The sequence below is a fragment of the Crocuta crocuta genome, unplaced genomic scaffold (genome assembly GCF_008692635.1).
Source record: "Crocuta crocuta isolate KB4526 unplaced genomic scaffold, BGI_CrCroc_1.0 scaffold7, whole genome shotgun sequence".
Lineage (NCBI taxonomy): Eukaryota > Metazoa > Chordata > Mammalia > Carnivora > Hyaenidae > Crocuta > Crocuta crocuta.
In genome coordinates this window covers 6,926,627-6,947,525 of record NW_027531904.1, presented here as the reverse complement: position 1 = coordinate 6,947,525, position 20,899 = coordinate 6,926,627, and the positions used below count along the sequence as shown (strand labels likewise).

The window sequence follows — 20,899 nt, the reverse complement described above, 5'->3', positions numbered from 1 at the left end:
AGAGGCAGGTGCCCACCCACCCTGTGACCCAACTCTCTCCCGCAGCTCCACCCACTTTGGCCTAGACCCAGCCTCCAAGGGCTAAAAATATTGCCCGGAGGCTTCTGTGCGGAATCAGATCGCGCTAAGTAGGGCAAACGGCGCCGAGGCTACGGAGCTTCGTGGCCCCAGGGCAGAAGCGAGTCTCCCGGGCGGNGGGCACTGGTCCTCCGACTGAGCCCCGCGGTGCTCAGTCTCCCCCTGGCCGGGGCACCTTCGACACTTCTGGCTTTCCGAGGGGTCCCCAGAGTGCTCCGTAAGCAAAGGCTGAAAGTTACCCACTGCAAGAATCAGAGCCGGTCGGGAGAAGATGCGGGGCCGCTTTATGCTAGAAATACAAGCCATTGCTGTTGCTTTTCAGCTCATTGTGTTTTTCTTCATGAGAGAGGTGCTGTCAGGGGCACTCTTTCTGGTGAGGGTCAGTCTGATCCAAGAGGGCAGAGAGAAAGGCTTTCCTGTCCGTTTCTTTGAATCTAACTAGATGCCAGTTTGTTCCTCGGAAACTAGAAGCACGTGGCCAAGGAACCTGGACACTCACCTCCTTTGATTGGCTGTATCTTTCCTGTAGGCGAGCGCTGCAGAAAGCTGGTTATAATCGGGAGGTGGTGTGGTGAACTCTGCAGTCAGAGCTGGGAAGTTATCTGGTTGTGTTTTTTATGGCACGAGCCTGGGAGAGAGCATCCTCCGCACCCTCGGAGTAGAGCTCCTGCCAGGACCAGGCAGGACCAGCTTCACATACTTGTGCTTTCTGTGTCTCAGCCAAGAGAGTAGCATCCAGGCTGGGTCCGGATCCACAGCCAGTGTTGGGATTTGGTGCTTAGAAACTTGCTTTTTTTTTTTTTTTTTTTGGAGTCAGGCACATAGGTGTTCCTTGAGAGGAACGCTCAGGCCCCTGCTAGGGCGTTCGGTGGAAAGACCAGCAAAGGGATTTTGCCTGCTGGAGCTGCCTGTGGTGGTGTTCCTCCTGCCAGGTGTGTGTGGAGGCCAGGATGAAGCTGAAAAAGCAGGTGACAGTGTGTGGGGCTGCTATCTTCTGCGTGGCCGTCTTCTCGCTCTACCTCATGCTGGACCGAGTGCAGCATGATCCCACCCGGCACCAGAATGGTGGGAACTTCCCCCGGGTGAGTCATGCCTGGTTGCTAATCTCTGCATGTGCAAGTCTTCTGAGCTCAGGCTGGGAGTCCTCAGGCTGGGAGTCCGGGTCAGCCCAGGACAGGAACGTGTCTTCCCAAAAGGCAAATTTTTTAGAAACCCAAAGATAAAAAACAGTGATGGCAAAAAAAGAAAGAAGGAAGGGTAAAGATGAACTGCCAAACTGCCGGTGCGTCCTCCTGAATTCTTGGCAGACATTGCTAATGGATTGCAGCAGTCATTCCCAGTAAGCCCGGATGCAGTCCTTATCAGCACAGGGCTCCTGACGGGCCACACCGGTTGGTGAGAAGAGGCGTGCGAGATGAAATCTTTGCTGTCCATGAGCCAGGGAGTGAGGGTGCCCCCAACCCAAGTGGATCGCAGCTGTCTGTAGTGATGCGTACATCTTTCCTTACAGACCGGAGCCACCCAGCCCCGTAGGCTCATTCATGGTTCTGCCTGCAGTTGGGGAGGGAAGGATCACAGTCAGGCCTTGGGTGGTGGGCCGCCTGCGGAGATCTTCCCTGTGGCATGGGAGCCCTGGGTGATTCCTTTCTGGTTTTTTGGCAGAGCCAGATTTCTGTGCTGCAGAACCGCATCGAGCAGCTGGAGCAGCTGTTGGAGGAGAACCACGAGATCATCAGCCACATCAAGGACTCGGTGCTGGAGCTGACGGCCAATGCAGAGGGCCCACCCCCCATGGTGCCCTACTACACGGCCAATGGCTCCTGGGTGGTGCCACCGGAGCCCCGGCCCAGCTTCTTCTCCGTCTCCCCTCAAGACTGCCAGTTTGCTCTGGGGGGCCGGGGCCAGAAGCCAGAGCTGCAGGTAGGGGGCAGAGCCGGCGGGGCCGCCGCTGGTGGCTGTGGATGGGCGCTGAGCTGCTCTCTGGCCTGGCAGATGCTGAGCATATCGGAGGAGCTGCCGTTTGACAACGTGGATGGCGGCGTGTGGAAGCAAGGCTTCGACATCTCCTACAGCCCGCACGACTGGGACGCCGAAGACTTGCTGGTGTTCGTGGTGCCGCACTCTCACAACGACCCAGGTGAGGAACCGGCGGAGCCCCGGGGCCCGGGCTGTGCGGACGGCTTTCTGGTGGCAGTGGTGAGGGAGGGGCAGAGGAGATGGCTGGCGTCCTCAGGGGCCCCTGTGTCGGCGCCCTAGGCTGGATCAAGACCTTTGACAAGTACTACACCGAGCAGACGCAGCACATCCTCAACAGCATGGTGTCCAAGCTGCAGGAGGACCCCCGGCGGCGCTTCCTCTGGGCCGAAGTCTCCTTCTTCGCCAAGTGGTGGGACAACATCAACGCCCAAAAGAAAGCAGCCGTCCGAAGGCCAGTGCCCACCAGGGAGGCATGGGAGGGCTGGCCGCTGGGTCCTGGGCCAAGGGCCGGAGCAGCTGAGAGCCATGCTGTGGGTGCCAGGGAGGCAGGGAGAGGCAGGGGGAAGCGGGCCAGGGGGCTGGGGAAGGGGCCGAGAATGAGAAGGCAGGGATTGGCGTGCTGGCTTCTGGGTCATCAGTTAGAGCTGTGTGCACAAGTGAAGAGGGAGCGTGGGGCCCGGTCCAGGGAGAGGCAGGGCCAGGATGGCACGGAGGCTGTACGGAGGCAGAGGAGGCCGCATGTTTGTCCTGAGGGCCCCGCGTGTGGGTGAGCGGGCTCAGCGAGGCCCGTGTGCCCAGGTCTCGCATCTTCTGGTTGGCGGGACTGGGCAGAGCGTCGCTGCCCCACGCTGAGTGTGTCCTTCACTCCAGGCTGGTGGGAAACGGGCAGCTGGAGATCGTGACAGGAGGCTGGGTGATGCCAGATGAGGCCAACTCCCATTACTTTGCACTGATCGACCAGCTCATTGAGGGGCACCAGTGGCTGGAGAAAAACCTCGGTGAGTCTGGGCTCGGGAAGGAGAGATCGCCCTCGCAGCGGGGCCCAGGGAAGAACGGGGACGGGCACGGGGGTGGTTCCTCTCTCGGCTGATCCCAGCAGCACGGGCTGGGTGTGACGGCAGGAAGGGAGCTGGGTCCCCGGCCCTGAACGCCTCGGCACCTCTGGCTCCCGTGCCCTCTCAGGGGCAACGCCGCGCTCTGGCTGGGCCGTGGACCCCTTCGGATACAGCCCCACCATTCCCTACCTGCTGCGCCGTGCCAACCTGACCAGCATGCTGATCCAGAGAGTGCACTATGCCATCAAGAAGCACTTTGCTTCCACCTACAGCCTGGAGTTCATGTGGAGACAGACCTGGGGTAAGACCAGGTAGGGGGGAGGGGCCTCAGGAGGGGCTCTCACTGCCGAAGGGCAGGCACGAGACCCGTGTCCCTCAGAGCAGACCGGCAAGCACTTGCACCGACCGCCAGGAGTGCTGTCCTCCTTCAGCTTACGTTGGGGTCACGCTGATCTCTGGCCTCTACAGGGCCCCCTGTCTATACTGCGGGTCTGAGTGTCCCGGGAACTGTGGGCTCCAGAGCCCCCCCTGGGTCCTGTGACCCTCGGCCTGCCCGTCTTCTGCAGCCTGAAGTCTGGCCCAGCCCTCCCCTCTGTCAGAGCTGCATGTGGCTGGAGCAGCTGCCCTGCCTCCTGGCATCCCGTGCCCGGCCCCAGAGGCCGCCTGCTGGTGGCCGACTGCCCGGTGTGTCTTCTGCAGACCCGGATTCCAGCACAGACATCTTCTGCCACATGATGCCCTTCTACAGCTACGATGTGCCCCACACCTGTGGCCCGGATCCCAAGATCTGCTGCCAGTTTGATTTCAAACGCTTGCCTGGTGGGCGCATCAACTGCCCCTGGAAGGTGCCGCCCCGGGCGATCACAGAGGCGAACGTGGCCGAGAGGTATTTGTTCCCAGCCTCGGCTGGCCGTTTTCCGTCCCCGCAGAGGAGCCAGGAGACCTGGCCTCGGTGTGGGCTCTGCCGCACAGGGGTGCTTCGGGTTGTATGTCTGTAAAATGCGGGGGGAGGGCGGGAAGGGGCTCAGGTGGTGAGTTCAGGTCCACAGCCGCTAAGGTGGCGGCTCCTTTACTGAGCCTCCCTGGAAAAGTGGGGCAGCTCTAAGGAACCACTGCTTCCGGAATGGTTTCATTTCCCCAAATGAGCATGTTTGCCAGCATCTTGTCAAACTGCCAGAGCCCGTTGACTGACTCAGAAGTGAATAATTCTAGGTAAAGTTCCTTGTAGCACGTGGCCTAATGGGCCTTTGTTTCGTGCAGGCATCCTGCCTTCGCTCAGTGTAGGCCAGGACTCCCCAGTGCTTGTGGGCCTGGGTCCCCTTCACATGCACATTCAGTCCTGCCCGACAGCCCTCAGCATCACAGAAAGCACACCTGTCCCCCTCAGGGTCCTTGGGGACCCTTAAAGATGTCTCTGTGGCAGAAGGCAGCACCCTCTTCCCCCCACTGAAAGAGCAGATTATGGGTGACCTGGAACCAGCTAGCCTTGAGAATATAACAAGTTGAACTGGTTTTCATGAGACAACACTCTGATTTCCATGATGTCCACGAGGCGAAGCATGTGACTGAAAGGGAAAGAAAGTGGTCTTTTGTTTCTGGAAACCAGAAATCTAAATGCTGATTCCAAGCAAGAATCTAGGGTTGTTAAGGGGTGATTTTTCTTAAAGCAGCAGCTGTGACCAGCAGATGCTGGCCCAGCTTTGCAGAGAGCAAGTCACGAGAGTAACTTCATTTTCTCCTTCGAAAGGCTTACGTGGTCGGTAAATTAGGGGGGAAATGGTATTTGAGGAGTCTTCTCTTGAGAACAAAGTAGAAAATACAAGCCGATCAGCACAGTTAAGTAGATTAGTGGCTGGCTGAACTACAACACCCATAACGTGCCAACGACTAGGTTGGTCTAAAAAGAGAAAGGGCTTTAACGATACGTTACAAGGTTCTGGTTTTCTACCGATTTTACCAGTAACTTGGATGAAAAAGAAAGTGACAAACATATATGTGCAGTTTCTACCGTGTACCACGCGTTAGTCTACATTTTTAAAAAAAAAGTATTTTTAAATTTATTTTTGAGAGACAGACAGAGCGTGAGCAGGGGAGGGGCAGAGAGAGAGAGAGAGGGAGACACAGAATCCGAAGCAGGCTCCAGGCTCTGAGCTGTCAGCACAGAGCCCAACGCGGAGCTTGAACTCACAGACCATGGGATCATGACCTGAGCCAAAGTCAGACGCTTAACCAACTGAGCTACCCAGGTGCCTCTTCTCAGGCGCTATTCTAAGTATTCAACAAATGCTAATTTATTTGGTTCATTTTAATTTTCATAACGTTATGATGGTAGGTACTGATGTTATTCTCATTTTATGAAAAGCTGAGGCCTAGCGAGGTTAAGTAACTTGCCCTCGGTCCCTCAGCCTAGTACATGCGGAGCTGGTGTAGTCTGGCTCTGATTCTAGGTCTTCAGAGCTGTGCTATATCACTAACTAGCAGGTGAAGTGAAGCTGAGGTGTGAGAATGAAGACTCCCCCGCCCCCCCCCAAAAGGATCAGGATCCCAAAAGATCTCAGTAGGTTGTGTGCTATGTGAGTCGAATCTAACCAGATAAGATTTATTAGATATAAATGAAAGGTTCCACCTTTAGCCTGAGGAAAGAGAATAGGAAAGGGTCAGGATGGTAGAGAGGCCCTTGCTGAAGCACACGCGTGGGAGACCCGCGTGGTGGCTGACGTCAGAATTGGTGTGACCGTGGGCCTGCCAGGGGCGCCCCTGCACACGCATGCGGCACTCCGGGCCGCCCAGGGGTGTGTCCTGCCTTCTGTTTGGGGGTCGGCCCAACCCAGATTCCTGCATCCACTGCTGGGCCCCTGGAGAACCGCCGGTGATGCAGGGGTGGGTGGGGTGGAGGTGAGGGGGCCCGGGCTTGTAGAGCCTGAAGGGAGGCACAGGGGAGTGCGGCACGTCTGTGCTGCGTGTGAAGGACCATGGGGCAGGGGCGTGCTGTTGTGCGTGGTGTCCCAAGGACGGCCCTGGAGCCGGGGGGGGCTGAAGCCGAGCGTAGAAAGACGTGGGGCGCCCTGCTCCCTTCCCCCGTGCCGAGACTGTGCGTGGGGCCCGCGCCCTCCCGCCTGCAGGGCAGCGCTGCTCCTGGACCAGTACCGGAAGAAGTCCCGCCTGTTCCGAAGCAACGTCCTGCTGGTGCCGCTGGGGGACGACTTCCGGTACGACAAGCCCCAGGAGTGGGACGCCCAGTTCTTCAACTACCAGCGGCTCTTTGACTTCCTCAACAGCAAGCCTGACCTCCACGTGCAGGTGCAGGGGACGGGAAGGGGGTTGCTGAGCGGGGGAGGGCCCCTCCCCCCCGCAGTGCTGCAGCCTGGCCCTTCCTGGGGGCTTCCCGACTCTTGGGCAGGGTCTCCCTTTGGTGTGAGAATTCCTTCCTGGGCTCCCCGGTTTCTGCGTGTGGTGGGAAAGGGTAGGATTGCGGGTGGGGTGTGTAAGCAGAATCCCTGCCCCTGGTGTGGGGGTTGGGGAGTTGTTGACAATTCCCAGAAGACTCTGGAACTGATGGGAGCGAGTTTCTGGGGTCCCCACAGGCCCAGTTTGGCACCCTCTCTGACTACTTTGACGCTCTGTACAAGAGGACTGGGGTGGAGCCAGGGGTCCGGCCTCCGGGGTTTCCCGTGCTGAGCGGGGATTTCTTCTCCTACGCTGACCGCGAGGACCATTACTGGACGGGCTATTATACTTCCCGGCCCTTCTACAAGAGCTTGGACCGGGTCCTGGAGGCCCACCTGCGGTGAGACTCACCCCCCCACCCTTCCTGGCTAGAAGGAGTAGAATAAGGCCGTGGGGTTTAAGGAGGGGCTGGATGGGCTCGGAAGGCCCTAGAAAGGCTTGGAGAGCAAGGTAGGCAGAGACGTGGTAGAAAGAAGCGTTCGGGGCTTGCCGCGCCAGGGCCGGCCTGGGAGCCGTGTGGCCAGGAGGCTGACCTCTCTCTCCGGGCAGGGGCGCGGAGATCCTGTACAGCCTGGCTGTGGCTCACGCCCGCCGCGCCGGACTGGCTAGCCAGTACCCGCTCTCCAACTTCGCCCTTCTGACGGAAGCTCGGCGCACCCTGGGGCTCTTCCAGCACCACGACGCCATCACCGGCACCGCCAAGGAGGCGGTCGTGGCGGACTATGGCGTCAGGTGGTGGCCTCTCCTCCTCCCCGTCGGCTCCCCCTTGCCCGCTGTCCCAAAGAAAGGCTGTGCCGGGCGGTCGGGGGCAGGCCTGCCGGTGATGTGCACAGTCTGTCTGTGGCCACCTCCTCCATAGTCCCTCTCCCACCCCCTGTCCCCCAGGCTCCTGCGCTCCCTTGTCAACCTGAAGCAGGTCATCATCAACGCAGCGCACTATCTGGTGCTGGGGGACAAGGAGACGTACCGCTTCCAGCCTGAGGCTCCCTTCCTCCAAATGGTGAGCCCCCCCCCCGCCCCCACTCTCCTTGGTCTGCTTGGGGCGCCCTCAGGAGGGTGCGGGCCCATGCAAGAGCAGTGGTGGGAGAGTGTCGCTCTTCTCTTCCTGCCCTGCCCTGGGGTGAAAGATCTGTGCCCGGGGCAGCTGCTGGTCCACATCCAGGGTAGGCAGGAGAGGAGGCGAGGCGCCGAGCCGAGCCCCGTGACGGGTCTTCCCTTCCCACCCGCTTAATTCTAGGACGACACCCGGCTGAATCACGATGCCCTCCCAGAGCGCACAGTAATCCAGCTGGACTCCTCGCCCAGGTGAGCCCGACCAGGCCGGGGACAGAGGCAAAGCCACTCCGGCTCCTGACAGTGTGTCGCCCCTCACCTGCCTAGATACCGCGTGCCTCTTGGCTTGGCCTTTCTTCCTGCCTCTGCTGCCCAGGAAGAGCCTGCCTGGGTACCCCTGCCTCTCCCTGCAGGTACGTGGTGCTCTTCAACCCGCTGGAGCGGGAGCGGTTCAGCCTGGTGTCCCTGCTGGTCAGCTCGCCCCGCGTGCGTGTCCTTTCTGAGGAGGGTCAGCCCCTGGCCGTGCAGATCGGTGCGCACTGGAGCTCTGCCACTGACGTGGTCCCTGATGTCTACCAGGTGAGGTGGGGGCCCTCTGTGCTCATCCTTGGCCTCTCCCCGGGGCCTCCGTCTGCCCGTGACACCAGCCTCCCACCCTCCTGCTTACGCCCCCGGTTGGGGACAGGCACTTGGGGAGAGGGGTTGCCCAGCTGGGATTTGGGTCTGTCCCCAAAAGGCAGGTGAAGGTAGGTGAGCTGTGATAATAGTGAGAATGGCGGCCAGGGTGCCCTGTTATTTCTTCATTCATCAAGCGTTTATTGATAGTTTAATGCGTAATCGCCATTTCAGAGTTTTTCAGGTAGCATTTGAGACTCCTAGAAGTCTGACCGGAGGCAAGTAATGTCACTTCCACCTTCAGAGGAGGAGACAGAGGCCCCAGCCGGTACAGGGCTCTCTCTTTCTCAGTACGAAAGCCCCAGGAGCAGAATCCCAGGCCCGCATCCGCAACCAGTGCCCGTGCCGTGGGCTGTGCTCCCTCACCCTTTCTGTGCCGGCAGGTGTCCGTGCCCATCCGCCTGCCCGCCCTTGGCCTTGGCGTGCTGCAGCTGCAGCTGGGCCTGGACGGGCACCGCACCCTGCCCTCCTCCGTGCGTGTCTACCTGCATGGCCGGCAGCTGTCCGTCAGCAGACAGGACGCCTTCCCTCTACGTGTCATTGACTCTGGCGCCAGCGACTTCGCCCTCAGCAATCGCTACATGCAGGTCTGGTTCTCAGGCCTTACCGGGCTCCTCAAGGTAAAGGGCCAGGGCCGGGGTGCCGGAGGGAGGGGGGGTGCGCGTGGCGGTGGCGCGTCACCTGACGGCGGGCCTCAGGGCGGGCCGTCTTGGCTCCGGGCTGACGGTGAGGGGCAGCTGGGCTGGCTTCTGGGGGAAGTTCGTCCGTGCCCTCCCAGGGGGCAGGCCTGACATGCGGGTGTGGGGCCAGGGGTCAGGGCTGTGTTTTTTGGCAGAGCATCCGAAGGGTGGACGAGGAGCGGGAGCAGCGGGTGGACATGGAGTTCCTCGTCTATGGCACCCGCACGTCCAAAGACAAGAGCGGAGCCTACCTCTTCCTGCCTGACGGGGAGGCCCAGGTACCCTGAAGACCCCCCGGGCCCCCGGCCCCCGGAGGCCCCGCTAGCAGAGGGCACGAGCAGCCGTGTGAACTGAGGCGGTGAGGAGGAGGGGCCCGGGCCTTCCTCCAGGACGGTCCCCGCCTGCCAGGGGCCTCGCTTGCCAGGCTGCCTCCGGGAGGCGGGGTGGCCGAGGAGTGGCAGCCAGGGGTCTCCGGCCGGGGCCTGCCGGGAGCGGGTGCCTCTGCCGGTGCCGGGCCGGTGCCTCCGGGCTTTGCCTCTGCTCTGCGGCTTCAGCGGCTGCCTGCTCTTTCCCCAGCCCTACGTCCCCAGGGACCCCCCTGTGCTGCGTGTCACCGAAGGCCCTTTCTTCTCGGAGGTGGTTGCGTACTACGAGCACGTCCGCCAGGCGGTGCGGCTCTATAACCTGCCCGGTGAGCCCCACCCGTGAGGAAGGTGGGAGGAGAGGGGAGTGGAGGGGAGGGCTGCACGAGCTGGGCCCTGCTTTCCTTCTGCTCACTGCTCACGCGTCTGTTCCCAACAAACGTGTTGTTTTCACTGGTGCTCACGGTAATTCTCTGGGAGACAGTGTTCTCCAGAAACGCAGGGCGTCGCCGGGGGGCTGGGTGCGGCCTCTCCATGCTCGCCCCTCGTCTCTGTGTCCAGGGGTGGAGGGGCTGTCCCTGGACATGTCGTCCCTGGTGGACATCCGGGACTACGTCAACAAGGAGCTGGCCCTGCGCATCCACACAGACATTGACAGCCGGGCTGCCTTCTTCACGGACCTCAATGGCTTTCAGGTGACTTCTGGGGCCTCGGAGAGTGCACGCAGCAGGCCCTGGGAGCGGTCTGCCCCGAGGGAGGAGGAGGAATCAGAGGCGAGGGTGATCAGGGATCACCTGGGGAGTTTGGGCCCACATGGTGCCTGGATGCCCTTGACCTCCTAGCCTCGTCCTCCCAGGTGCTGCCCCGGCGCTATCTGAAGAAGCTCCCCCTGCAGGCCAACTTCTACCCTATGCCGGTCATGGCCTACATCCAGGACGCCCAGAACCGCCTCACCCTGCACACTGCACAGGCCCTGGGCGTCTCCAGCCTGCACGATGGTGAGTGGGGCACAGGAGCTGGTGCACAGGGGAGTGGGTGGGGTGGAAGCCCATCTGTGCCCTGGGCCTCTCCCCTCAGCAGGCCCTACCCCTACCCAGTCAGCACCCCTTCTGTGCCTGCAGAACCATTACCAGCGAGCCGTTAACTCCCGTCAGTCACACACTCGCATTGCAGGAGGGCCAAACCCCGCTGCCACCCTCGCCCCTAGCGGAGGCAGCCTTGGAGGTGACGGGAGGGGGGGTGGGAGCCCCGTTGGACCCCTTTAAAAAGCATCATGGTGTTTGAACAGTTAACTCTCCTGCCCAGGGATGGGAATAGGGCCAGTTGGAAAAGTGCATACGATGCTGTAATGAAATAGTTAGCAAAGGAGAAAAACGTATACTACTTTTAAAAGAGAGAATGGCGTCTTTAGGAAAACAAGGGCATGAGGAGTGCTGGCCTGGGGCTGGGCCCACCGAGCTGGCTCCTGCATCCTCAGGGTAAAGTGAACAGTTTGCTTTTGGTGGCCTCTGAGGCCTTCAGGTCGTTCGTGTTGGGGACAGAGCCTTTGTGCAGGGCTTAGCAGAGAGGCCTTTCCTTGGGGCTGGTGGCCGGGGCAGTAGAGGCCTAACCCCCTGCGGAAGGAGGGTGGCTCTGATCGCCCCGCTGTCAGACTCTGCCACGGCTCTGTCTATGCTGTCGACTGTTAGCTGACCCCCACGAGATTCTCTCTGCCCTTCTGGAAAAGAGCGTGCTGAGAAATTATTGTTTTATACGCACGGGTCCGTTTTACGACTTTCAGGTGTCTTTCTGAAAAAGGTTGCTCAAGGGGCGCCTGGGTGGCTCAGTCAGTTGAGCGTCCGACTTCGGCTCAGGTCATGATCTCATGGTTCGTGGGTTCGAGCCCTGCTTCAGGCTCTATGCTGAGTGCTTGCTCAGAGCCTAGAACCTGTTTTGGATTCTGTGTCTCCTCTCTCTGCCCCTCCCCCACTCACAGTCTGTCTTATCCTGTCTCCCAAAAATAAATAAATGTGAAGGAAAAAAAAAAAGACTGCTCAGGGTACAAAGACGTAGGAACTACGAAGTCAGAACATCAGGCTGCGGAGATGGATAGGGCCATCTGAGTGGACACTCTCAGGAGATTCTTAGAAAAACAGGCACTGGGACAAACGTATGTCAGCTCTGCGGCGAGCCCTTCCCCAAGCATATTTTACCAAGAAAGCACAGGCGGTCATCTGCCGTCCCTTTTCCCCAGGGCAGCCCTAAACGACACCTAATTGGGCTTCTGTCTGATTTGCCATCTGCCCATGCTCTCTGCACTCTGCTTGTGACGGACGAGGCGGCAGAGCTGGAGTCTGGCCCAGCCTCGAACGGGGGCGGGAGGGCGCGGGTTCTGGTCCCAGCAAGCTCTGGACCAGCGCCTCCGCAGCAGGCGCTGCTGGCTGTTGACGGCAGTTCTGTGCTCGCTGGTTTCCTCTGTTCGGATGGCCAGTGTGGCTAGCGCTCCCCGCCCGAGCACTCGGGACCGTGTCCCTCCTCGGGTCCTGAGCATGCGTGGTCAACTGCCAGGGCCCGCTTGCCCCCTCGGGCCTCTTCGGTTTCCTCTTCTGTGATACTGGCCCTTCCCTCGGCCCCCTTCCAGCTCCGGGTCCCCCAGCCCCTCCCCTCCCGAGTGACCCCGCTTGTGGCTGTAGCTCCCCGGGCTTTTCCCTCGGGGCCTGTGGTCGGGATTCTTCTTCCAGAAGCCCAGTATCTGCTTGGGGCTCACAGTGAACTTCCGCAGGCCAACTGGAGGTGATCCTGGACCGTCGGCTGATGCAGGACGACAACCGGGGTCTGGGCCAGGGGCTCAAGGACAACAAAAGAACCTGCAACCATTTCCGCCTCCTGCTGGAGCGGCGAACCCTGGGCAGCGAGGTGAGTTCTGGGCCTCTCTCCTGGGGAGCCAGGTCGGGCGGGGTGCTTGGGCAGCAGAGCTAGAGGCGGGCGAGGGGGCGGCGAGCGTAGTGCTTCTCCTGGGGTGCGGGGGGGCGTGTCCGGCGCTCTGCTTCTCCATCTCCAGCAGCCTGGCACCTCCCTTCTCCCACAGCGCCCTGTCGCCCGTGCCCCTGAGCCCCCTGTCGCCTTCCTCTGTGCCCCTCCCGCCTCCATGCTCTCTAACCCTGTCCGCTCCAGCCCCGTTCATCTCACGGCTCTCTTTGCCCCACCAGCCTGGCTTTTTCTCCAAACTGGCAGCCATGTTTAGGGGCTTGATCTTTCACAGCAGCAGGAGCAGTGACCGAGAGGTAAGGGCCAGCGATGGGTGTTGAACTAGCACTAGCAAGTGGTGGCTGGACTCGGAGCCTGTGGAGGATGCAGCCTGCCAGCCGGTCCCCCCCGTCTGTGGCCCAGTCCTTACTCACCAAGGAGCTACTGAGCACCTGCTGTGCTTTAGGGCCTGAGGGGGACACAGACGCCCCTGACACTGACCCTGCTCTTCAGGACTTCACTCGGGAGTAGGGCTGGGGGGTCAGCTACGTGTGTAAGAATAACGTACAAGTAGGTTGGCTGGTGTGCAGGAGTGGGGGAACATTGTGAGCCAAGGGGATCGAGGACAACTTCCGGGGGACATGTTGGCCAGGCACAGCTGTGATGAATGGGGGTCTGATCTAAACGCAAGAACCAGGGCCCCTGGGTGGCTCAGGCGCTTAAGCGTCCGACTTCAGCTCAGGTCATGATTTTGCAGTTTGTGAGTTCGAGCCCCGCGTCGGGCTCTGTGCTGACAGCTCAGAGCCTGGAGCCTGCTTCGGATTCTGTGTCTCCCTCTCTCTCTGTACCTCCCCCACTCATGCTCTGTCTCTGAAAAATGAAGAAACCTTAAAAAAAAATTTTTTTTAATGTTTTTTTATTTATTTCTAGGAGATAGACAGCGTGAGCAGGGGAGGGTCAGAGAGAGAGGGAGTCACAGACTGAAACAGGATCCAGGCTCTGAGCTGGCAGTCAGCACAGAGCCCGACGCGGGGCTCAAACCCACGAACCGCGAGATCATGACCTAAGTGGAAGTCAGACACTTAACCGACAAAGCCACCCAGGTGCCCCTAAAAAAGTTTTTTTTAAAAATACAAGAACCTAGTGACAGGGTAGAAGGCAGGAAAGACCACATGAATGGGGAACAGCAGTGAGTTCACTCAGCTAGACCACAGCTGCTAGTCCAGCCTGGTAGCTTCTAGCCACATGTGGTTATTTAAGTTAATTGACACTAAATACAGGGCCGCCTGCATGTCCTCCTCCATTTCAGTTCAGGTCATGATCTCAAAACTGATGAGTCTGAACCCCGTGTTGAGCCCCACGCTGACAGCATGGAGCCTGCCTGGGAATCTCTCTCCCCCTTTCTGCTCCTCTACCACTCACATTCTCTCTCAATCAAAATAGACTTAAAAGAACTAAAAGTAATAAGTTTATTTCTTCAGTCATACTGGCCACCTTTAAGTGCCCAGTGGCCACAAGGGGCTAGTAGCTACTCTATTAGTACAGGTATAGCTTATTTCTATCTTTGCCGAAAGTTCTAGTGGACATTGCTGGGCTAGCATGGGGTCAGGGATGGGTTGGGGCCCAGAATGACTGGCTGGGGGTCCTGGACTTTCTGTGGGAGGCCACTGCGGGACCTCAGCAGGGAGGGTCACTGTCGGACTCTGCCCTCAGCCTGTCCGTCTAACAGCAGGGATGGGGTGGATCTTCAGGGAGACTGGAGGTGGCTGATGGTGTACAGGCTCTTCAGGCAGGAAGAAGTGTCGGTGGCTTGACCTGAGCCACGGGAGGGAGAGGTGGGGGTGGGGGTGAGGACATTGCCGAGGTGGGGATGGAAGTCAGGGAAGACGGAAACGAGAGATTCTGGGCGTTTGGAAGGAAGGTGGCACTAGGGACAGAGGTCCCAGAGGACAGAAAAGCGGCTGCCTTGGGGGAAGTCCACTTAGGCCTGTGCGTGCGGCATCCTGGGCAGCCACCTAAGCGGCCCCCCCCCACGGTCGGCACAGCTGGGGGAGCCCCGGGCCTGAGGATCAGGGCTGGCGCTGTGGATGTGGGGCTGGACTTGGAACCGCAGGGTCACTCGGGGTACTCGCTCCACCGGCGGTGGGCGCCCGTCCGTCTCTGGCCCCTTCTCCTCCCGCACGGAAGGTCTGTGCTGGGAGATGGAAGGTGCTCACGGAGTGTATGCTCCCAACAGTGTCGTGGAAGCAGACACCCCACAAGGTAGAGGAGGAGATGGGAAGTGGCCACACAGGAAGGTCCTGGAGCGCTCCAGACACTTTGGGGAAGCTCTCTCCCAAGGGACTGACCCGGGTGTGCTTCCACCCTCGCCCTCACCCCCGCCTCAGCTTTGCCCCCTCATCCATATCTCGGCTCATCTTGCAGGTCCAGGATGGCCACACTACCAGCTACCCGTCCCTCCTCAGCCACCTGACCTCCACGTACCTGAACACCCCAGTGCTCGCCCTGCCCGTAGCCAAGAGGCAGCTCCCGGGCCCCGGTCTGCGCTCATTTCATCCCCTGGACTCCTCCCTGCCCTGTGATTTCCACCTGCTTAACCTGCGGACACTGCAGGCCGAGGTGAGTGCGCTGCTCCCCTGTGCGCCTCCAGGACCGGACTCTGGCCTTTTCCTCATCCAAACTCCTCCGGCTTCCAGTCCCCGTCCCCGTCACCGCCCCGGTGCTGCCTCGCAGCCCGTGAGCACCGCCCTCCGTGTGTCTGTCACCCAGGACGATGCCTTGCCCTCGGCAGAAACCGCACTCCTCTTACACCGCAAGGGTTTCGACTGCGGCCTTGAGGCCAAGAACTTGGGCTTCAACTGCACCACGAGCCAAGGCAAGGTGAGCGGGGCCCAGGCCCAGGCAGGAGCAGGGGGCTCGGGGAGACCGTGGTGAGTGGCGCAGCGGGTCGCCCCGGGCTTGCTGGAGAGCAAGGGAGAAGCCATTGATGGGTGTTTTCAGCAACTGAGGCCCGGCCAGGGTAAGTCCTGGACGTGGCATGTGCTCCGTGAGTAGGGGCCACCGCCGGACGCGGTGGAAAACGTCAGAAATAAAACCCCAAAGCCGTTGTGCTGCGACTCTGAGAGCTCTCGTCGCGGCTCAGGCGGGCGCTGGTAAGTGCCTCCATGTGCCACGGCCCGTGCTGGCCGCTGGCGATCCCAGAGCGGGCCTGACACGGTCCCCGTCCTCAAGCTCGCCACTGGGTGCAGTGGCACCTTCCCGGAGGTCTGTGGCCGGGCTTGGGGGTCGAGCGGAGTGAGCCCTGGCCTGAACACAAACTCCCACGTGCAGGTAGGCACCATGTTGCTGGAGGGGCCGGGCCCCGGTGAGGTTCTTAAAGAGGTAGAGCAAGTCCTACAGAGAAAGAGCTGCGTCACGTCACGTGTGAGCACCCGGCACAGCCCTGTGCCCCGTTTCCTCTCCACAGGTGGCCCTGGGGAGCCTTTTCCATGGCCTGGATGTGGCTTTCCTGCAGCCAACCTCCTTGACGTTACTGTACCCTCTGGCCTCGCCCTCCAACAGCACTGACGTCTATCTGGAGCCCATGGAGATTGCCACCTTCCGCCTCCGCTTGGGCTAGCGCTTCTTGTGGCCTGAAGTGAAAGTTCATCCACGGAGACTGCCTCTTATGTAAGGTCGGGTTGGACAAACCAGAAGGGTATCCTGTCCCGATCCGCCTCTCAGAACTGTGACAGACTGGGCTCTGCCCTCGTTTTCTGTTTCTCGTTGCTTCTGTGTTCGGTGGCAACCCCAAGCCCGGCATTGGGTAGACAGGGCAGATGCTAGTGAGATCTTGGCCGGAGGGTCCTTGGTCAGAGTGGGCGGTGCCAGCCTCTGCTTTGGGTTGTGAGCAGCACCCAGTTGGGCACAGGCTCCAGCACCCACCCTTCTCCCAAAATGGGATGGAGGAGAAGCAGGGTCAGAAAAGGTAGGGGAGGCTGAGTGGGTAGGGGCCCAGTGCCAGGGTCACTGGAGGCGAGAGCTGGCTGTGGGGGGGTCCTCTGATTATGTAGGGACTGGATGTCCCTATGTGACCAGCGGGAACTGAGTAATGGCTGGGAAGAGGGGATGGGGACCCAGAGTTAGCAGAGGGGAGGAGGAGGAGGAATCTCCACTTTATGTGACGCCTCTACCGTGAAGGCTCCCTGGCCTGCACGCCCCGGCTGGGGGCTGTGGTGAGGCAAGAAGGCCTCCCCAGAGACCGTGTCATGGCTAGAGGTCAAGGACGCTTCAGGTACTGAAAGCCCCATCTGAGCCTGGGCGCCAGGTCTGTGTGCTGATGTGCGGGACGGCGGCAGGGATGTGGGGGTGTCCTCCATCCTCGCTGACCCCTCTCTGGCTCCTGTACTCTGTACACCACTCTCCTCCGGAGTCCCACCCTGGGAGCATCTGGTGTGGCATATTTCCTTTCCCTGGAAAGAAAAAGAAGCCTCCAGTCCCCCATGAGTGTGAGCAATTTGAGAAGGCTTTCTGCCCTTTCTGCCCCACCCATACAGTCAGGCCAGGAAGCTTCAGCCATGGCATGTTCTTTTACGGAAGTATCTGAATTCTGGCACAGGGACTAGGGATATGTAGAGTGAATCAGGAGGCAGTAGGCCTGCTCAGCAGCCTTCTTCAGCTTCGATTAACAGAGCAAAGTTTTTGGCGGTCTCTGTAGATGCCGAAGCGATATTTGGTAAAGTTTAAAATCTGTCCCTTATTAAAAATCTTAGTTAAGACTACAAAGAAACTTCTAATCTAGGTAAAAATCTGTATCAGAAACCAGCAGTTCATGACATTTGAAAGAGTCAGACACCCTCAGCATTCCCATAAAGGTCAGAAATTAGCCAAGGACGTGCTGTTATTTAGCAGGGTCCTGGCATCGTAATCCCCACAGCAGAGCAGGTGAAGGAAAGGAAGTCACTATTGTCGTTATTTGGAGATGCTGGAAGGGCAGCCTCTCAAATCCAAGCGAATCAGCTGGAGAGCTACTAAGTCCATTCATTCTGTAGGCGGATACAAACGATAGACCTCACGCACCTCTAAAGATTGTGGTTCTCCAAACCAGCCCATAAATTCAGTGTATTCCAGTGTGATTGGATACTTTTGGAATTTTGATGAGTCCTAAAGTTCATTTGGAAGAGTAAATATGTGAGAATACTAACAAATTCCAAATGGTGGTGAGCCGGTGGCAGGGGAAGGGCCACCAAAGTGGGGAAGGGCACGTGCCCTGTGGCATTGTCCTAGGGACTCTCAGGCGACCACGCGTGGTCCGTGTGACCTAGTTTGGGATCAGACAGCCCGACAGATGGAGGCAAAGTCAGAGTCCAGAAGGAGAGACCCAGGTAGACAGGAATTTAGTGGGATAAAAGGATTATTTGAAGTGGGGAAAAGATGGATTGCTTTAAATAGTACTTTTAAGACACTGGCTATCAAAGTAAAAGTTAGATATCAAAGTTAGATCTGTAGCTCACAGTTTCCACAAAAATTAGTCCCAGAGGGAAGAAATGAAAAAATTAAACAAAAATTACTGAAGAAAATTCAGGGTGGTGTTATACCTCTGGTGTGGAGAGCTCTGTTCTAAACATAACACAAAACCTGGAAGATGTAACAAGGGAAAAGATTAAACAGATTTTATTACCAAAAAATATTGGAAGTTTTCTGTACAATGAAAAACATCAAGGTTAAAATACAAATGACAAACTAGGAGAAAATGTTTGCAGCACCTCGAAAATCAGCGAGTTAATCACTTTACGTTAAAGCTTGTTTTGGGGTCCTCAGAGAAGGTCCCCCCAGGTGTGCTCAGCCCCTACCTGAAGGTCAAGAGTCCTTCCAGATCATCCAGGGCCGTTGGCGGCATCAGGCCAGGGCACACGGAATCCTTTCTGCGTCACTGTGGAGGAAGTGAGAGTATCGATGTGAGGTGCTCAGTGAGAGCCTGGTACGGAGAGGAGCTCAATAAATAGAAGCTGTGATCTGATTAGTAAAGGATGTTAAACAGTTACATTATAGCGGGTGTCAGTTACTCGTGTAATATGGCCTGTAATCACATGATGAGGGAGACCGTGTGCCCCTAGGAAATGAGCAGAATAAAGGCTGTGTATCTTTGGAGATCTTAGATGTCCCACAAAAGCATTCCTCTGCCAGGAACAGTGTTTAACGCTACACACTGGCCTTTTAAAACGACGTCAGGCAGCATTGTTCAAGGTGCGGTCCAGCATCACCAGAAGTGTCAGTTTCAAGTCCAGCTTTTTGGCGTCTCCTGGCCAGGGCTGCTCCTTCAGCCTGGATGTCAGACTGATGGCCTGTGGAGCAGAGACTAAGACTCACTGAGACCAACCTGTAACACGAACAAGAAACAAACGTTTCTATATAGAATGAAGGAGGAAAAACTGCCGGGCACAGTCCACTGAACCAATTTCTGGGATGGCAGTCAAAGGATCTTTTTTTAAAAAAAAAAGCTTCCAGGTGATTCTTTTGCACATCTAATTTGGAAATGGGCCTGTGATTTAGAGGCAAGCAGCTGTCCTTTCCCACCACGTGCGGGCGCGGAGGCCTCCGTTCTGAGGGTTATAATCATAATTAGAACCAGGACGTGACACAGAAGCAACTTCAACCACCGGAAATAGCATTCTCTTCTTCCCGGGAGCCCTGTGTGCACTGAGAATGATCCCATTTCCACGAAGAGAGGCCCATGGCCAGGTGGAACCCAGTCCCGTGCAGGGTGAGGCAGCCGCAGGTGCCGCTCTGATTCAGCTTGCCTAGGGGCCGGCCATAGAGAGAGAAACCTGTAGAAAGCGACCTCTGTAACCTCGAGTTCACCTGCCTACCGCACGGTCACCGCGGTCAGCTAACTGCACTCCTGCGCTCACGGAGGGGAGAGTCAGTCTGGGTGGTGGGAATGCAGCTTACCATCCAAAATAGAGCTCCCTGAACATCTTTGTTTTTCACTAACAACAATACGTACAAACAACAGACACTTCAAGGGCGAGAACAGGTGATGGGGGAGGAGACCGTATCTTCCCAGCAAACCAATTTTATGTGAGACCCGGGGGAAATAATTCAGATCTTAACAGTTACCCGGACCAAGTGGGTCTGCAAAGAGTCTGTCCATTCTGGGGCCTGACTTCGGACCTCCCTGAGAGTGGACCTGAACTGAAAGTGCACTCTGGGCACAGGAGACCCTAGGGATGGAGATGAGGGCTTCTCAGCGTTTGGAATGTGACAGGGTTGAAGACTGAAAACACCGCACTTGAGTATGGACGCCTCGAGAAGCTCTCTCAGTGGAGGAGGAGAGACGGGTCTCCCTGTCAGCCTGCCTGGGGACTTGCACTCAAACCAGAGGAGTGAGCGCACCTATCTACGCCTCCTCAACTCCTAATACCTAAGAATGGCAAGTGAGATGTTTGCAGCGTGAAAGCATCGTCTGAGTCATACAGGAGGAACTCTCCCTTCACCAGGAATGGAGAGAAAACTCCAAGCCTGAGCAGATGGGAGGCTTGCAGCTCGAGACAAAGCCCAGCGAAGGATGGCAGTGCTGTGACCTGAGTCCACATGGCACAGACAGGTCACCAAGGCTAACCCAGGAAGGCCAGAACCAGGCTGGGCAAAGAGGCTGCCAGCTAAAAACCTGACAAAACAGAAGCAGCCCCAGACAGTGCTTTAATGTGAATGTAGTCTGTGTATGGGACAAACACTGGATTCTGTGCAAACGGTATAAAGCCTTTTGTGGGTTTGGAAAACAGAACTGAGGAATCACTTGACCACACCACAGAGATAAAAGGAAAACCTAAAAGAGAGGTTAAGGAAGATAGCAGTCTAGTAGAGGCGCCTGGGTGGCTCAGTTGGTTAAGTGTCCAACTTCGGCTCAGGTCATGATCTCGAGGTTCATGAATTCAGGTCCAGCATTGGGCTCGGTGCTATCAGCTCAGAGCCTGCTTCAGATCCTCATCTCTCTCTCTCTCTCTCTCTGCCCCTCTCCCATTCTCTCTCCCCCTCCCTCTCTCTGTCTCTCAAAAATAAACTATTTAAAAAATTTTTTTAATGTTTTTTAAAAATTTATTTCTGAGAGAGAGTGTGAGCAGGGGAGGGTCAGAGAGAGAGAGGGAGATACAGAATCCTAAGCAGGCTCCAGGCTCTGAGCTGTCAGCACAGAGCCCGACGCGGGGCTCCAACCCACAAACTGTGAGATCATGACCTGAGCCGAAGTCAGACGCTTAACCAACTGAGCCACCCAGGCACCTCTCAAAAATAAATTTAAAAAGAAATATGGCAGATAGATTTAGAGGCATTACCATAATGTTTAGTAGCCCTTTTAGGAGAGACTAGGGAGTAGGGAAGAGGAAACCTTCAAAAAGACGGTGGAGGCACCCTTCAGAAATGAAGAAGGACGTGTGTGAGTCCCTGCAGTGAATAAATACGCTCACCCAAGTTCCAAGAAACGTATGTTTAAAAAAAAAAAAATCCTCACCTACGTATATTGCAAATAAATCCCTAAAAATCAACCAGATTTTGAGGAAAGAAACTCCAAAAGGAAAGACCATCGAAATGACAGCAGACAGATAGTTAGCAGCAGTGGATACCTGGAGACCAGGAAATAGCACATTCA

At 57.7% G+C, this 20,899-nt stretch overlaps 1 protein-coding gene across 2 annotated transcripts; it reads left to right on the top strand.

Annotated features, from left to right (window-relative positions):
• Window positions 1–910: 910 nt before the first annotated feature.
• Window positions 911–17,939, top strand: MAN2A2 (mannosidase alpha class 2A member 2). 2 transcript variants are annotated; one of them, XM_077774322.1, is made up of 23 exons: window positions 911–1,160; window positions 1,741–1,998; window positions 2,071–2,215; window positions 2,335–2,506; window positions 2,926–3,053; window positions 3,238–3,411; window positions 3,810–3,996; window positions 6,233–6,410; window positions 6,695–6,897; window positions 7,107–7,289; window positions 7,443–7,557; window positions 7,795–7,862; window positions 8,024–8,189; window positions 8,669–8,905; window positions 9,121–9,243; window positions 9,542–9,656; window positions 9,889–10,022; window positions 10,184–10,325; window positions 12,089–12,222; window positions 12,516–12,590; window positions 14,698–14,892; window positions 15,043–15,153; window positions 15,740–17,939. In XM_077774322.1, exons 1-23 carry the CDS (start codon window positions 1,029–1,031, stop codon window positions 15,890–15,892), a joined length of 3,528 nt encoding a protein of 1,175 aa, XP_077630448.1. In that variant the 5' UTR covers window positions 911–1,028; the 3' UTR covers window positions 15,893–17,939. The 2 variants fall into 2 exon arrangements, with proteins under 2 accessions (XP_077630448.1, XP_077630449.1); XM_077774323.1 differs by lacking the exon at window positions 12,516–12,590 and having other exon boundaries at window positions 912–1,160.
• The last annotated feature ends 2,960 nt before the right edge of the window (window positions 17,940–20,899 follow it).

Excerpts from the sequence above, each read along its gene's own strand:
- MAN2A2 (XM_077774322.1), top strand. The coding sequence starts at position 1,029 with ATGAAGCTGAAAAAGCAGGTGACAGTGTGTGGGGCTGCTATCTTCTGC. Across the intron at positions 6,898-7,106 it reads GTCCTGGAGGCCCACCTGCG|GGGCGCGGAGATCCTGTACA; the intron begins GTGAGACTCACC and ends CTCTCCGGGCAG. Across the intron at positions 8,190-8,668 it reads TGGTCCCTGATGTCTACCAG|GTGTCCGTGCCCATCCGCCT; the intron begins GTGAGGTGGGGG and ends CTGTGCCGGCAG.